Genomic DNA, 17,508 nt, shown 5'->3' on the forward strand with positions numbered 1-17,508 from the left:
GATTATTATTAATTTATATGTAAGTCCCTCAAGATTTTTAAGACCTTAAGCATTGAAGCTTAGAAACAGAGTATTGCCCTTTGCTAAGAATAAAGCCAGATTCTGACAATACTGAACTTTCATGTATACCTACTTTAATTAAATGCTGATTCCAATTGTATCCATAGTGAATTTACCATCTCTAAAACTGTCCACTGTTTTTAAAATTGAGATGGAATCTCTTGAGAACATGTTATTTTTGAAGTGGGAATATTTTTCCTTCTGCCATGGCCAGAGGAATGAAACAACGTCTTTTCTCCCATTGATTTGGCTCTCTGGCCTCTCTCTTCCTTATTAAATCCAATGAAAGCAAATGTGAAAAACATAAAAATATGGTGTGGCAGGTCATAACTGGATTAAAGATCATGGGCAGAGTGCAAAGGAAGGTAACAAGGTATTTTATGATATTAAAGTCTTGCTGTGACTCTAGTACTAATCATTAAAAGATTTTTCCCTGTATGCTATTCTTTTTGATAGTATTTTTATAGTATTTGTTTAAAATATAGGTAACAATTTCAAGTAAAATAAGTTAAAGTGAGAAAACATCATATTAAAATAAAGTTTCACTGGGTGTGATGGTACATGTCTTTAATCCCAGCACTCGGGAGGGTGAGGTAGGAGGATTGCCATGAGTTTGAGGCCACCCTGAGACTCCATAGTGAGTTCCAGGTCAGCCTGGGCCAGAGTGAGACCCTACCTCAAAAAAACACCAAAAATGTTTCACAAATATTTTCTACTGTGTGAATGGGATATTTGCTCATCTGAACTCTGTGCTGATATGTTCCAGAGAGACTATGAGGGGAAATGTTAACAGGTTTTGATTAAAGAAAAAAAAAACGGGCTGTGGAAATAGCATTGGTTTAACATGTGCAAGGCCCTTGGTTCCAATCCCTAGCACTATAAAAAATCGATACACTTTATTTTCATACATTGTGAAACTTTCTCCTCTTTCTCTTCCCCCTTCTTACTCTTTTCTTTACTGTATCCCAATAATGCCATTATATGAGAGAGTCATCTATGTTTTGGGATGGTGACTAATGTTAAGTGCCATGTTGTATGTATGTGATACTTGATAAATGTGCAAATCTAACATGTAGTCAAAAATGGTCATCTTGAATAACAGATTCCAAAAAGCTGGTTGGAGTAATGTTTTCCCCAATTAAGTGACTGAATTGACTGCTTGTTTTAATGTCTGGTAAAAACAACCTCATCAGAGGACCAACTCTTTTGGCATCAGAAATGCCACAAGATCCTGCCAGAAACTAGAAACCTTCACTTCTTTCAAATTTCCAACCTGGACCCATTAAAGAAGTGGGGGCTCATGAATAAGCTAGAAGCTAGCTGGCCAGGAAGAATTAGGCCAAGGATCAAAAGGTGGTGGCTTTTGGGTTGTTATGTGCAATCATAACTACTGTGCTCTTAGCACATTTATGAAATTCATCATGCACTCAACAAGAATGTGAGGGATGGGCCAAGGTGAGGACCTGAGTTTGGAGCCCCAGAACCCAAGTAAATACCAGGCCCTGTGGCACACATCTGTAATCCCAGTGCTGGGGAAGTAGAGATGAAGGCATCACTGAGAACTTACTGGCTAGCTAGTCTAGCCAAATATGTTAGTTCTGGGTCCAGTGAGAGACCCTGTCTCAAAATATATGGCAGAAAGCAACTGAGGAAGATACCTAACAGCAACTTCTGACCTCTATATGCATGTACCTGTGCACATGTGCACATACATGCACACAGAAAAGAATGTGAGGCAGATAAATTGAACACATGATACAAACTCACACCCACAGATACTAAATTATCTTTCAAAAGCTTTTAAAAAATTTGTTTATTTTTATTTATTTATTTGAGAGCATCAGACAAAGAGGCAGAGAGATAAATAGATTGAGAGAGAGAGAGAGAGAGAGGGAGGGAGGGAGGGAGGGAGGGAGGGAGAGAGGGAGAGAGAGAAGGGTACATCAGAACCTCCAGCCACTGCAAACAAACTCCAGATGCATGCGCCTCCTTGTGCATCTGGCTAACATTGGTCTGGGGGACTCGAGCCTCGAACCGGGGTTCTTAGGCTTCACAGACAAGCGCTTAACCGCTAAGCCATCTCTCCAGCCCCAAAAGCTTTTTAAAAAGATTATTCACTTAAAAGTGAATAATTCCTATGCAGATATCAAACATCTTTGCTTTTAATAATTATGGATTGTATTAATTAAAATTTCAGGATAAATATGCAAAAGTTGAGGTTTCCAGTAAAATGTTGATAAGGTTCATCATTAGTCAAATGACTTTGTTATTCATTCTTAATGGAAGCAGATCATAAAATCTATGAAAGTAGGGATCAGTCATATTTTGAGTGGCAATAAAAGAAGATGAGTTGAGGAAGCCTCCAACTCTCTAACTCAGTGGTTGGAAACCTATCATCCATAGTCCAAATATGTCCAGTCACCTATTCTTGTAAATACAGTTTATTGGCACACAGCCATGCCCACTTAATTATGTATTATCCATGCCAATTTTTAGAGTCTCATGGTAAAGTTGGGTAGCTGCAACAGAAGTCATACCATATGATCCATAAAACCTCAAGTAATTACTTAACTATCACCCCAAAATGACCAGACCCTGTTCTATTATATATGACACCCTGGCCCTATTACTCAAAAGGTTCTGCTTGGGAATCTCTATTTCACTGTTTTCCACATACAGTCAAAGCCTCTAGAAGTACCCTGCAGAATATAGGTTGATGGAACTTGAGTTTAATATTTCCCAAAGTGAGCATTTTAACAAGATTTTCTTGCGTTTCTAGAGTGAAGGCACCAGTGAAATATTCAACGGAATAAATATTTGGGGATGTGAGGGCAACTTGGCTGTGACATCTGTCACCCTATTGATTGTCAGGGTTGGTTTGACTTATTTGGCTTTCTAGGTGAATGTCCCCTTCTTCCCTCACTACTCCAAGTGTGTCCCAAAGCTATGTGACTGGTCAAAGGAGATTTTTCCCTGTGCATCATTTGGGTTTCAGGGCAAATAATCAGCTGTGTTCTTAGGAAAAATAATTCATTTGGCCACCATATTTTATTTGTGTGGGTGTTCATGTGTGTGTGGGGGGGGGGTCCATGAATGTGCATAAATTGTGTATGTGAAGGCCAGAGTGTCATCCTCAGGAATGCCATCCACATCTTGGAGCTCACCAGTTCAACTAGACTGGCTTGACAATGAGCCCCAAGGATCTTCCTGTCTCCACCTACCCAGTTCTGGGATTACAGGCATGGTGATGCCCAGCGTTTTTATATGGGTTCTGGAGATCAAACTAAAGTCCTCATGCTTACAAGCACTTTACTGACTGAGGTATATCTGCAGCGTCTGCTTGTGATGTTAAAAACAAAAACAAGAATTTAGAACTAATGAAGAATAAATTGACTTACATAAGGAGCTTAGGTGCTAAGAAACACTTTTTCTCTCCTTCCCTTATCTATGTAACTGCAACTTAAAATTTCTTAAGTTTTTTTTTAAGTTAACACAGAAACAGTAGTTTCCTAATTATCTTTAATAGAAGCAGAGTTCCAATGAAAATGTCTTAACAAATAGATAAATTACTCTCTAATTCCTACACAAAATTTATAGTTCATATTTCTGAACATTCTACTGACAATCATTGAGTTGAGTTTATTGATAAGGGAGTAAATGGAAGTCAAGTCAAAGAATACAGTGAAACCACTTATAAAATCATTTGTTAATGTTTAATGTGTTTCATTAATTCTCAAGCTAGAAGGACACAAGTCTCAAATTTCTTTCTGAAAATTTCTTTTTAGTGTTTTTTAGAGGTGAGATAACATTTCAATATGATGAAGACAGCAATGTTACCCAGGTAGGCTTGAGAGTTTTTTCTTAACTTCAATTATAAAAAGTACATTTCCATGTATTTAAAGATTTACCAAAGGTACAGATTATTTATGATATTTGGCATATTTATTTTCATGTTAATAAAATATGTATTATTGATTCTTTTGCTTTGTGCTTGAATTTATAATAATCATGGTGATTTATTAATGTTATATTTTAGTTTTCACTAGGTTTGCAACTGAATAGGAATACTAATATAATGCAGTTCTATTGCCAGCTAAAATCATAAAATGGCCTTAGATATCCCCAGCAACAAGAAATATATGTGTTGAATCTAGGAAGAATTTTTCAAATCCGAGTGGGTTCCCAGGTGAGGGATTCAGATACAGTAATGTCAGCCTTTCTGTGAGCTAGGCTGGCTCTGAGAATCCCAGCCAAATGTATTTGTTCATTCAGTGAATATTTACTCAACACTACTATGTTGCAGTTAAGGTGCTAGAAATGCATCGATGGCACTGTTATTTCCGTTTTTGCCTTGACCCTCTTAAATTTGTGGCTGGTTATGATGAGAGCTTTAATGGTGTTTTCTTAGGGGAACTCTTGAACTGAATACAGAAATCAGCAAAGCAGAGCTGCTAAGTCTGAAATTTTAAAAGCAAGTAAATAAAGCCAAACTGGCTCAGCCAATATTGTTCAACTTTTGAGCACTCCCGTTGTCTATGTAACTGCAATTTGATCATTGGATAGAAATATTCCATGATGTAAGGATTCAGCCTTTGGGGTGTAGTTCTTTGGGTGGCCAGCAAAAATAAAGAATGACTTGATGTTAGATAATATGTTAAAGAAAAATATTGCAGTATTCTTAATGATTTTTTCTGCTGCTAACAGAATCAAGATATGGCTAATAGCACCTTTACTGGAGTCCTGTCTCTAAGTGAATTGAAGTGAGTAATCTGCTGTTTGATTTAAAACTTGAGCCACCAACTGTGAAAAGATACTCATTGAGCCATTTTTGCTTATGAAAACTGACAGTAGGACAGAGACGTAAAGGATAAGGAGCAATTTGGTTCTTGCCTACTTTGTAAATGAGCCATATTCACCAGTGGTCAACTAATGTTCCTTCTGATGCTCTGAAATTATACAACTACTTCATCTGATCGGTATTTGAGTTTAATATAATTTATTATCCAGCATGATTGAAAGACAAGTTCAAGGTAGAACTCTATGTTTGTACAATTTGTTCATGTTTTCATGAAACATCAGTGATTCAAAAGTCAGAGGCATGGTGGAGCACTCCTTTAATTCCAGCACTTGGATAGAAGTAGGAGAATTACTGTGAGTTTGAGATCAGCCTGGGACTGAAGAGTGACTTCCAGATCAACCTGGGCTAGAGTGAGACCCTACCTTGAAAAAAAAAGTCATAGAGCAGGAGAGATTGCTTAGAGGTTAAAGTGCTTGCCTGCAAAGCCAAAGGACCTCAGTTCAATTCCCCAGGACCCATGTAAGCCAGATGCACAAGGTGGTGCATGTATCTGGAGCTCGTTTGCAGTGGCTGGAGGCCTTAGTGTGCCCATTCTCTTTGTCTCTCTCTCTCTCTCTGTCTCTCTCTCTCTCTCTCACACACACACAGCCTCTTTCCCCCTCTCAAATAGATAAATACAAATTTAAAATATTAAAACATAAAAGTCAGAGAAGGAGATCTTTCTTAAATACCTCTTGGCTTACCAGGATTAACAGAGATGCATTACGGACCATTGCCTTGCTAGATTCTCAGATGGTCTAGCTGATATACAGTCTGTCCCTGGAAGGAACAACTTCATGAAAGTGGATGTAGAAAGTACAAAAGGATATTCTATGGATCCTTGTACAGAGCAAGAGGAACTGGGCCATGGAAACATCTAGAAAGAAGATGACCTCTGAGCACAGATATGGCTCCTGCCAGTTTGAGAGACTAGCTGGCTATTTCCATATCTTATTCCTTACAGCACTCTTGTGCATTTTGAGCCCTGTAATTCTATTTCATGGGGAAGTAATCTGTGTATGATAGGATATTTCACAGGATCTCCAGCACCCTCCCCAGTGTAACAACCAAAAATGCCTCCAGTATTGTCAAATGTCCCCTGAAGTAGGATGCAGAGTCACCCCTGTTGAGAACCACTGCCTTTGAGGGAATTCTTTACCTGGGTTTCTTTCACCTTAACTTCAGTGAAGCTCCGCCAAGTTGAAATGAAAATATTGTTGGAGCAAGAGAGGAATGAGAGAAATTCCCATAGGAAAGCAGTAGGCAAGCTAGAGGGCAGGCTGTGTCTGTTGGAAAAAGAAGGAGGAATTAATCACAGGCCCTGGGTGAGTAGTGTCTTGCCTTGGGCTAGATCTTCCCTCTGGCAGTCTGCCAGAACAAGCTGCTTTGGGGTATGCAATAACCTAATAACACAGTTGTTCAACCATAGTTCATATCTTGCTTTTAGCCAAGACTGATCCAGCTTCCACCTCGTTAGTTTTCCTTTTCTTATAAATAATTGATTTTCCCTGCATAGCAGTCTTTCATTATATCCTGTATCTCTTCAAAGTGAACATTGTAAGCAATCCATACCAAATGCTTGATTTAATTGCTTAAAGCCTATCTTGTTTTGAATGTACATCACTAATGGTCTCCTTAGTGTCAATTTCTCTCATTCTGTTAACAGACGATCAGAGCTCAACAAAACGCTACAAACGCTAAGTGAGGTAACTGTAATATACCCTCTACCTTGTTTATATTATTGTTATTATTTAGGGGAAAAGTATGGAATTCTGCATTGTCAAGGAGATATGCATTCAAGTTCTCCCAAATCCATCATGTAAAAAAATGTGGACTAGTTGAATTGTTCTAAAAATCAGAATTCAGAATCATGGATGGGCATTACAAGGAGGTAGGGTTTCCTTTATGTAAGACCAAAAGCTTCTTAAAATAAAAACTCCAGCTGAAACATAGAGTAATTGGTGAAATGAGCAATAGTGCTGTTTTCTTAGTGAACCTGGTACTAGCACAAAGATGAAAGAGATAGACACAGAGAACACTCAACTCCTACTAAACCAGAGATCCAGAGACAGAGGCTCCCAAGACCTTATCACTGAAGTAGACCTAAAACGAACCCAACATGGCTCAGGGAAATGCTCAGAAGACGGGGCAGAAAGATTGTTAGAACCATATGTTGGGACATTATGCACAGAGACATTGCCTCTTACCCATAACTGATGGCTAACCCCATAATGCACGATCCACATTCCCCAACGAGGAGGGTCACTTTGGACAGGGGAGGACAGGGAGGAGGCTAAAGATGGTTCCAACATGGCTGTATACACACTGTGTACATAACTAATAATAAATAAATAAATTCCAGAAGAATGTGCTCCTTTGGGAGCTCTTTGACTCTGGAGGGTTCCAAGTAGAACCTGTGTGGCCCAAATAGCTTTTATGATATGTTAACAATCCAGTAGGAGTGTGAAGTGGGTGGTCTCTAGGGGTTCTGAAATTCTGTGATTAGCTCTAGGTTGTCTTTCCTAATATTTTCTACTGTTAAAGTCATATGTGTGTATATATATATATATATATATATATATATATATATATATATATATATATATATTGTTTGTTTATTTTAGACTTACTTCATAGTGTGTGCTACAGCAGAGGCCCAAAAGTAAGTCATTTTTAATTCTATTTTTAAAAATCATTTAATTAATTAATTTGAGAGAGAAAGGCAAAGAGAGAGAGAGAGAGCACTCCAGCCACTGAAAATAAACTCCAAATGCATGTGTCAGCTTGTGCATCTGGCTTTGTGTGGGTACTGGGGAATGGAACCTAGGTCCTAGATTCGCAGGCAAGTGCCTCAACTGCTAAGCCATCTGTCCAGCCCTGTTTTTAGTTCTTTTATGGATATTATTGCTCTATTTATAAGTAATAAAATATTAATGAATTTAATAAAATATTAAGTTGCAAATTCAAATGTTTTCCTCAAAAAAAAGCATATTAGTGACATTTTGAACTTTTTTTAATTTTTGAAAACACTGATCATTCTATCACATCCATCTCGTTTCCTTGAATAATCAGTGTCCCTAGTTCTGAATTCCACCAATATGACCTAGAAGTACTCATAGTGGGCCAGGCAGGTTAAAGGTCAGATAGGAAAGAAGAATCAGACTATGATGCTTGGAAAAAGGAGAGAAGGGGAGGGGAAAATGGAAAGAAAAGGGAAAAAAGAGATGTAAAAAGTACATGCAAGAGTAAATCAGATTGTCCAACAATTATTAGAGGTTGTAAAGATAGCTCTTTCAAATTGTGTCTCTTAGCAGTCCTGACTGCCTAAGTCGGTGCCTCAAGAATGACTCCTGAACATTCAGTGAGAGTCAAAGTCTTAGGAAATGGCAATTTCTCGTTGATAGAAATCATGGAAAAGCTTCCATGAAATTGTAGGTTGGATCTCTGTTCACTATGGGTATTTAGTACATTTCCTTTCCCTCTTTCTATGACTTGCAACACTATTTTTTTCACCTATGCCTATGTAGTAACAGAGAGAATACCTCCCTGTTCTTAGTTAGGTAACTAAGAACATAATCTAAACTGAATTGCCAGAGAGATTTTGGACTTTTCTAAAGATCTTGACATTCAGCTGGGCTGTTTTGTAAAAATGGTTGGGAGACTGGGAAGATGGCTCAGTGGGTAAGGCTACACAAACTTGAGGACTCATTTGGATCCTTGACACTCATACAAATTGCCAAGTGTGGTGGCACACACGTGTAATCCCAGTGCTGGGTAAGTGGAGAGAGGTGGTTCACTGTGGTTTGCTGATTCGCTTATCTAGGTGAATCTGTGAGCTGCAAGTTCAGTGATATCCTGCTGCAAATAATAATAATAATAATAATAATAATAATAATAATAATAATAATAATAATAATAATAATATGGATAGCGGGGGAAATGCCTCAGTGGTTAAAAGCACTAGTTTGAAAAGCCTGCCAGCTTTCTAGTCCACAGTACCCACATAAAGCCAAATGCAAAAAGTGATGCATGCATCTGGAGTTCTATTACATCAGCAAGAGACCCTGGTTCCACCCCAATCCCCCCACACACACGCGCATGCACATGTAAATTAATAAGAAGATTGAAAGTGACTGTTGAAGACACCTAACATTGACCTCTGGCCTCCACACACATGCACCTATACACACACATGTGTTTGCACACACATGAAAACATGCATATACATATATACATGCCAAAAAACTTCCAACATGGAAATTGAAATGCTTGTAGACACTAGGCAAGTAGCCAGCTTTGGGGGAATTGGGAGGGAGCAAAACTAAAGACGTCAAGATACTAAAGACTTAATGATGTTAGTCTTTGCAGCCAAGTTCTACTTCTGCAGGCAGGCAAAATAGTTATCAACCAGGTGTGGGTAGCAGGTACCTGGTCTACAACATCTGTGAGTGTGATGTGATGCCCTTAGGAGAAAAATTTCGGGGTAAATTCCAGACCATGGTAGATGCATGTTTACAAACTTACAAACTTACTGTGTTAACATTGCAATTTAACACTATCACACCCCCACCTTTCTTTACACTTAAGTTTGCAAAAGCAATTACAAATATATAGACAAACTTCCAATGTAACATTCTGGTTGTATACATTTCTCTTTACAGCACATTGAACTGTACGTTCACAATAAAACTGAATGAGACAAAGAATGTATGTGCTATAATGGCTGCTTTGAAACAAGTACAGATTCGACAAATGGGTAAGTTATTCCTGTCTTTATTTCTGTGTTCATTTTAACATGTCTTTTGATGTATCATTTTGTTTGTTTGTTTTGTTTTTTGAGGTAGGGTCTCACTCTAGCTCAGGCTGACCTGGAATTCACTACATAGTCTCAGGATAGCCTCGAACTCATGGTGATTCTCCTACTTCTGCCTCTCAAGTGCTGGGATTAAAGGCGTGCATTGCCTCACCCAGCATGATGTATCATTTTTATTTGAAGTATACTCAGTAAATTTGTATAGATTTTCTTTCTATTTGATTTCTTTTACCCTAGGCATTTTTTAGGAATCCTGGAAAGATTATCTTTCCTGATTTCTTATGAAGTTTAAATATTTCATTTGAATACACAATGAAAAACAAACTCTATTAAGGATTTTGTTTGGAGTATTTAGGGGGTTGCTGCTAGGATATGTCTACTTCATTTTTAAATTGACAAGTAAAAGTTATATGTGTTTATGGTATATACTGTGATATATAATAGACACCATGGAATAATAAAGACTATTTAAGATATGCAGGGCTGGAGAGATGGCTTAGCGGTTAAGCGCTTGCCTGTGAAGCCTAAGGACCCCGGTTCGAGGCTCGGTTCCCCAGGTCCCACGTTAGCCAGATGCACAAGGGGGCGCACGTGTCTGGAGTTCGTTTGCAGAGGCTGGAAGCCCTGGCGCGCCCATTCTCTCTCTCTCCCTTATCTGTCTTTCTCTCTGTGTCTGTCGCTCTCAAATAAATAATTAAAAAAAAAAAAAAGATATGCATTGCCTCACATACTACATACTATTTTTTTCTTTTTGTAGTGAGAATATTTAAATTTTACTCTCAGCAATTTTCAAGTATATACTATATTGCTACTAACTGTAGTCACCATGTCACAGAATAGGTCCCTTGAACTTACTTCTCTAACTGAATTTTGTGTCCTTTTCCCCAGCTCCCCACCCTGAATCCTTTGGTATCCCCCAGTTTATTCTCTGTTTCTATGAGTGAGACCTTTGTAGATTCCACAAGGGAGATGGTGAGATATTTGTTTCACTACGTCTTCTCACTTAACCTAATGGTCTCCAGAATATGTTCACTTCTAAATTCCTCTTAGGAGTTGCTGAAAAATGACTGATACTATATCATATAACCAAAAAGGGAAAACATAGTCAATAAATATTGGTAGCACTTGCTAGGTATATATAATTGTCAATCTAAACATATCCAACTCATTCTGTTGCTTATTTTACACAATTGCTTTTTATCTTTCTAAGTATTTTATTTATCTAAATTTTATTTATTTATTTGAGAGGTTGAGAGACAGAGAGTATAGGCATACCAGGGCTTACTGCCACTGCAAATGAACTCCAGATGCCTGTGCCACTCTGTGCATCTGGCTTTACTGGGGACTGAGGAATTAAACCTGTGCCATCAGCCTTTGTAAGCAAGCACCTTTTAACACTAAGCAATCTCCCAAACCCCAGTTGCTCTTTTATATTGCAGTCTGAAAGCCGGGTGTGGTGGCACACACCTTTAATCCCAGCACTCGGGAGGCAGAGGTAGGAGGATTGCCGTGAGTTCGAGGCCACCCTGAGAATACAGAGTTAATTCCAGGTCAGCCTGAGCTAGAGTGTGACCCTACCTTGAAAAACCAAAAAATAAAAAATAAATAAATAAAATGCACTCTGGGACTGGGGAGATGGCTCAGTGGATAAAGTGCTCACCACTCAAGCCTGAGTATTAAAGTTCAATCCTCAGACCCCCACGTAAAAAGCCAGAAACTGTGATGGCCTACTGTAATCCCAGCACGGTAAATTTGAAATTGGAAGCAGAGTCAGCAGATTTCCCGGAAGCTCCCAGCCAGCCCAGCGGAGTGAGATGGAGAAACTCTGCCTAAAATGAAGTGGAAGGACACAGAAGGACCCACATGGTGCCCTTTGCTTAAATAGATAACACACACACACGCACACACACACACACACACACTTCTTTTAAAATGCTGTCTGGAGCTGGGGAGATTTCTCAGTGGTTGTAACTGTTTGCCAAATGAGCCTGACAGCTGGAGCTTGGATACTCAACCCTGGATGCAAGTGGCACTTGTGTCTGTAATCTCAAAGCACCTGTGATAATGGGAGGCAGAGTCAGGAGAACCCTGAAGCTTGTAGACCAATTAGTCTGGCATTCACAGTGGCAAACGACAAGTGGAAAGGCTGACAACCCAAAGTTGTCCTCTGACCCCCACTGTGGCACACACATGCCCATACATGTACACACACCCACACACAAATAAATAAAAGCAAAATGCAGTCTTTCAGTATAGGAATCATTCTAGGCATGTCTGAGCTTCTACTTTGTTTTATTCTTGATCATGCATTTTATTTTTTATAGTTATATATTTATATTTTTAAATCTGTCATACATGTATATAAATTGTATATATTCCCCCTTATGCCCTGGGTCCTCCTTTTTATTCCCCCATTGGATTTCTTTGTCTCCCCCAGGCAGTTATAATTCTATTTCATATCAAAACTGTGTGTGTGATTTTGCACATCTATATAAAATCTAGGTACCACAAGTGAGAGAAAACACGCAATACTTGTCTTACTGCAATTGGCTTAATTCACTTACTATGATTATCTCTAGTCGCATCCATCTTCCTGCAAGTGACATACCTTCATTCTTCTTTTCCTTCAGAGCAGTGCTGCTGTTCTGTCAGGACACCCTGCCCTTCCTCGCCAGAAGACTTAGAAAAACTGCAGTGGTATGTAACAAACTTACTGACCCGTTACATAAATAAATAGCTAGATTACACACATATACGTAAACTATTTCATCACTGTGCTGCCCAAGTGTTAGGACTGAGTGTGGAGTCATTTCATACATTGCTGTGACTTTTGTTTGCATTACTTTTCCTTTTTTAATGGATATTTGATCAATTTTTATGAGTACTTCATATGCTGTTGGTAGCTCTTTATCTGTGGCATATAGCAAAACTTTTCTCCTAGTTTGGCAGTTGTCTTTTGACTTTGTCATAGTGTTTACTCATAGATTGTTTTAAGAGAGAGAGAGAGAGAGAGAGAGAGAGAGAAAGAATTGGCATGCCAGAGCCTCTAGCCACTGCCATTGAACTCCAGATTGCATGTGCCTCCTTGTGCATATGTGTCACCTTGTGCTTCTGGCTTACACTGGTTCTGTGTAGTTGAACCTGGGTCCTTAGGCTTTTCAGGCCAGCGCCTTAACCGCTAAGCCATCTCTCCACCTCTCTCGTAGAAAGTTTTAAAACATGTATACTTAAATTTACTAGCCTTTTCTGTATTAATTATTAATTACATGTGGGTTTGGAGGCATAATTGGGAAGCCTTTTCCTATACTCAATCTATATAGAAATTTACTTTTGTGTATGTTTGATGCTTTTGTGCTTTCCTTTTAAATACATAGATCCACTTAAAATAATGTGAGGTATATATCTAGTTATATTTTCTTCTTAATGTTTATCAGTTGCCCTGGCACCATTCATTTAAAAATCCATTTTTATCTGATGGTTTGAGGTGCCACCTTTTGGTATACTAAATTTTGATAGCTATTTGAGTCTAATTTTGGATATTAGATGTTCATTTTGGAAGTCGCTAGAAGAAGGGTATTTGGAATTGTCCATTGTTTTGCAGTTTTTATCTAAACCTAAAATTAACAAAAATTTAAAAGGTTTTAAAAATAAAAATTCCAAGTCATCACCCACAGAAGTTTCTGGAACTGAGTGGTTGGGACACAGCCTAGGCATTAAAGCCCTTGTGTCAAAAGGCTGACACAAGAGGATCACCTTGAGTTAGTGGCCAGCCTGAGCTACACAGCGAGTTTGAAACCAGACTGGGCTATACATAGTGAGACCATGTCTCAAAAAAATGGCTTCTTTTATGGTGATTTTATTTATTTTCAAGCAGAGATAGAAGAGAGACAGACAAAGGGAATGTACATGCCAGTGCCCCCAGCCACTGGAAAAGAACTCCAGATGCATACGTCACTTTGTGCATCTGTCTTTACATGGATACTTGGGAATCAAACCCAGGTCATTAGGCTTTGTAGGCAAGTGGATTAACAACTGAGCCATTTCTTCAGCCCTGTGCTGGTTTTAATGCATAATCACGGTTGAGAATTATTGCCTTAAGCTTTCTAAACATGAAGAAAAGCTAGGAGATACATGCTTGTGTATGATGTGATCTTGGGCACATCAACTAGAGAGATTGTTCAGCAGTTAAAAGCACTTGCTTACAAAGTCTGAAGACCTGCATTCGAGTCCCCAGCACCCACATGAAGCCAGATGCACAAAGTGATGCATGTATCCAAAGTTCATTCGCAAAGACACTAGGCCTTGGCACACTGATTCTCATTCTCTCTCTGTCTTTCTCTCCTTGCAAATAAATAAAATTATTAATATATATATATATATATATATATATATATATGACAAAACAAGATGAGAATGAATGAAAATGTTCATAGTCATTACATGAGTGACCTGCCTGAATAGTTTATACATCTCATCCTCCTCCTTCCTTTCCTCCTTTTACTTTGTAGCATTTTCTGTATTTTTCTACAGCCAAAAAAGTGTATTTGAAAAAAGACACATTTTTTTTAATGTGAAGTTTACCATATGGGAACAGAAGGACAAATATAGCCTGTCTGCCCTATTTGGGCCATACTCCTGGAGTGTATTGAAACATTGGTAGAGCTTTAACTGGTATTCTTTGATAATCCTCATTTCCCCCCTCTGGCAATGGATACCTCTGTTTGTCTTAGAAATGCTATTTTAATACATTACATTTTAACAACAGTCTCAAGATACAGAATATGCAATTCTGCGTGTAATGCCAAAGTGTGTCAGAAAACATTAGGAAATGACAAGATAGCTTGTGAATTGCCTCTGTAGTAAGACAGGAATCTGAAGACAATAAGTAGTCTTTTGGTGGAGGAGGGTTAGCAAGAACAACCTATGTATGAAAATGACAGGCTGGAGAGATGGCCTAGCAGTTAAGCGCTTGCCTATGAAGCCTAAGGACCCCGGTTCGAGGCTCGGTTCCCCAGGTCCCACCTTAGCCAGATGCACAAGGGGGCGCACGCGTCTGGAGTTCGTTTGCAGAGGCTGGAAGCCCTGGCGCGCCCATTCTCTCTCTCTCTCCCTCTATCTGTCTTTCTCTCTGTCTCTGTCGCTCTCAAATAAATAAATAAAAAATTAAAAAAAAAAAGAAAAAGAAAATGCCCATAACTGTGTACATTATTTTAAAAAGCTGGGGCTGGAGAGATGGTTCAGCAGTTAAGGCACTTGCGTTCAGAGCCTAACAACCTGAATTCAATTTTCCAGTACTCACTTAAAGCCAGATACACAGAGTGGCACATGTATGTGGAGTCCCTTTCCAGAGGCTGGGGACCCTGGCATGCCCATTCTCTCTGTCTCTCTTCAATATCTCTACTTGTAAATAAATTAATTAATTTAAAAAGCTAATCAAAGACCCCTCTTGCCTAAAAGACAAAACCACACATTGGACTCAAGGAACAGATAAAAGGTCTCTAGTTAAATTTTTGTAGTAATGGGCTGGAGAGATGGCTTAGCGGTTAAGCACTTGCCTGTGAAGCCTACGAACCCTGGTTCGAGGCTCGACTCCCCAGGACCCACGTTAGCCAGATGCACAGGGGGGTGCATGCATCTGGAGTTCGTTTGCAGTTGCTGGAAGCCCTAGCTTGCCCATTCTCCCTCTGTCTCTCTTCTCTCTCTGCTTGCAAATAAATAATTTAAAAATTTTGTAGTAAAACGTAAAAAGGAGGACTGGAGGGATGGCTTAGCAGTTAAGGTGCTTGCCTGCAAAGCTAAAGGACTCGGGTCGGATTCCCCAGGACCCATATAAGTCAGATACACAAGGTGGTGCATGCATTTGGAGTTTGCAGTGGCTGAAGGCCCTGGTACACCCATTATCCTCCCTCTTCTTCCCTAAGCAAAGCTCTAAGAACACTTTCTCATTACTATTCTGGGTCTGCCAAAGACTTCTTTGTATGATCACTTGTGTTCTCATTACTCCACCCCTCAATATCCTTCAAGAAAGATGGATCCTTGCCGGGCATGGTGGTATATGCCTTTAATCTCAGCACTTGGGAGGCAGAGATAGGAGGATCACTGTGAGTTCAAGGCTACCCTGAAACTACATAGTGAATAACAGGTCAGCCTAGGCTAGAGTGAGACCCTACCTCAAAAAACAAAAAAAAAGAAAAAAGAAAAAAGAAAGAAGGGAGGAAGGAAAGAAAAAGAAAGGTGGATCCTGTGTAGATAGTAGGTGAGGTCTTATCAACCTTTGACACATAAGAAAGTCATGTGAGATTTTAGGAAAAATATATATGCCTGGCACCCCTATACCTCATCCTAAGACCAATTGAATCATACATGAGAGGCCATAATAATCAATCTGGCTATCTTAGATGATCTATCTATCTATCTATCTATCTATCTATCTATCTATCTATCTATCTTAGTTACTTTTCTTTCTCATTGTTGTGACAGAATACCCCACAGAAGCAACTTAAGAGAAGAATTGATTTTGTCTCATGGTTTAAGAAGGGATACAATCCATCATGACAGGAAAAGTCATGGTGACAGAAGTGTAAGATGGCTACACTGCAAATATAGTCAGGAAGCAGAGGAGGGGCCTCAGGAGGTAGCTAAGTGGATAAAACACTATATAAGCACTAGGACCTTAGCATAGACCCCCAGCACCCCAGAATAGGCAACCCACCTATTCCAGTTCTCTGGAAATGGAGACAGGGCATCCTTGAGGCAAACTGGCTAGCTAGATTAGCTGAATTGGTGAGTTCTAGGTTCACTGAGAGAGTTTGCCTCATAACACATAACACACACACACACACACACACACACACACACACACACACACACACACGAAGAGAGAGATGAATGCTGGAGCTTGGCTTGTTTTCTTTTTCTCCATTTATTCAGTCAAGACCCAAGTTTATGGAATGGTGCTATGCACATTTAGTGTGAATCTTCCTCTCAGTTAAACCTCTATGGAAACTCCCTCACAGACATGCTTCTAGATGCCTCCTAGGTGAATCTTCAAGTCAAGTTGGCAATGAATATTAGTGATCACTATGTCTGTCTGTCTGCCAGTATGTATGTATGTATGTATGTATGTATGTATGTATGTATGTATATGTATGTATGTGTATGTATGTATGTATGCATGCATGTATTTATGTATGAATTTTAAAGGTTCTCTGAGTAGTTATACACAGCCAACATTGAGAAACACTGAGCTAAAGCAACATTGAAGGTTTGGAAGATTTATAAGATGGGGACCATCTCTTTGGCCTAGCTTGATTCGTTTTTTTATCCATCCAACATTTGTTGGTCACTTACTATATGCGAATTACCATTCTGTCTGGTTATAGTGGTATGAAATTGGGGTAGGACAGATTCCTGGTATAATTAAATGAGTTGAGTCATAGGGCATTTAGTATCTCCTCCCACCAGTAGTACAGGAAAGTATATCCTCTCAATTGAATGATAAATGGTATGACACAGTGATTCCATAGCAGTGGTAAACCAGTGAACCAGAATTGGGAATTGTAGAAAAATGCTAATTTCTTTCCCCATAAGTGATGGAAGGAGGTGAGGGCTAGTGACAGGGGCATAAAGGATGCGAAGTGGAATACTGGAAGTGGAAGGTCCCAGAGTGAAACTGTGCAACTGTGTCATTTTGTTAGTGTCAGATGGCTCACATGCATCTCTGATTTTTTATTTTCCTTTAGTGATCTACAGGATCCTGTTGTCTGCCTTGTTGATCATGCACATGGCTGGCCATTAT

At 39.1% G+C, this 17,508-nt stretch overlaps 1 protein-coding gene across 10 annotated transcripts in view; it reads left to right on the plus strand.

Moving 5' to 3' along the window:
• The window catches only part of Adgrg2 (adhesion G protein-coupled receptor G2), a 130,063-nt gene that overhangs the window by 85,514 nt on the left and 27,041 nt on the right, over positions 1 to 17,508 (plus strand). For all 10 annotated transcript variants that reach the window (XM_045140010.1, XM_045140019.1, XM_045140012.1 and 7 more), the window contains 7 exons: positions 3,846 to 3,901; positions 4,765 to 4,820; positions 6,564 to 6,603; positions 7,522 to 7,559; positions 9,559 to 9,653; positions 12,341 to 12,407; positions 17,453 to 17,508. The exon at positions 17,453 to 17,508 is cut by the window's right edge and continues 345 nt beyond it. In XM_045140010.1, coding sequence (XP_044995945.1) covers positions 3,846 to 3,901; positions 4,765 to 4,820; positions 6,564 to 6,603; positions 7,522 to 7,559; positions 9,559 to 9,653; positions 12,341 to 12,407; positions 17,453 to 17,508 — 408 coding nt within the window. The remainder of the gene's footprint in view (positions 1 to 3,845; positions 3,902 to 4,764; positions 4,821 to 6,563; positions 6,604 to 7,521; positions 7,560 to 9,558; positions 9,654 to 12,340; positions 12,408 to 17,452) is intronic.

Source organism: Jaculus jaculus, chromosome X, assembly GCF_020740685.1.
Source record: "Jaculus jaculus isolate mJacJac1 chromosome X, mJacJac1.mat.Y.cur, whole genome shotgun sequence".
Lineage (NCBI taxonomy): Eukaryota > Metazoa > Chordata > Mammalia > Rodentia > Dipodidae > Jaculus > Jaculus jaculus.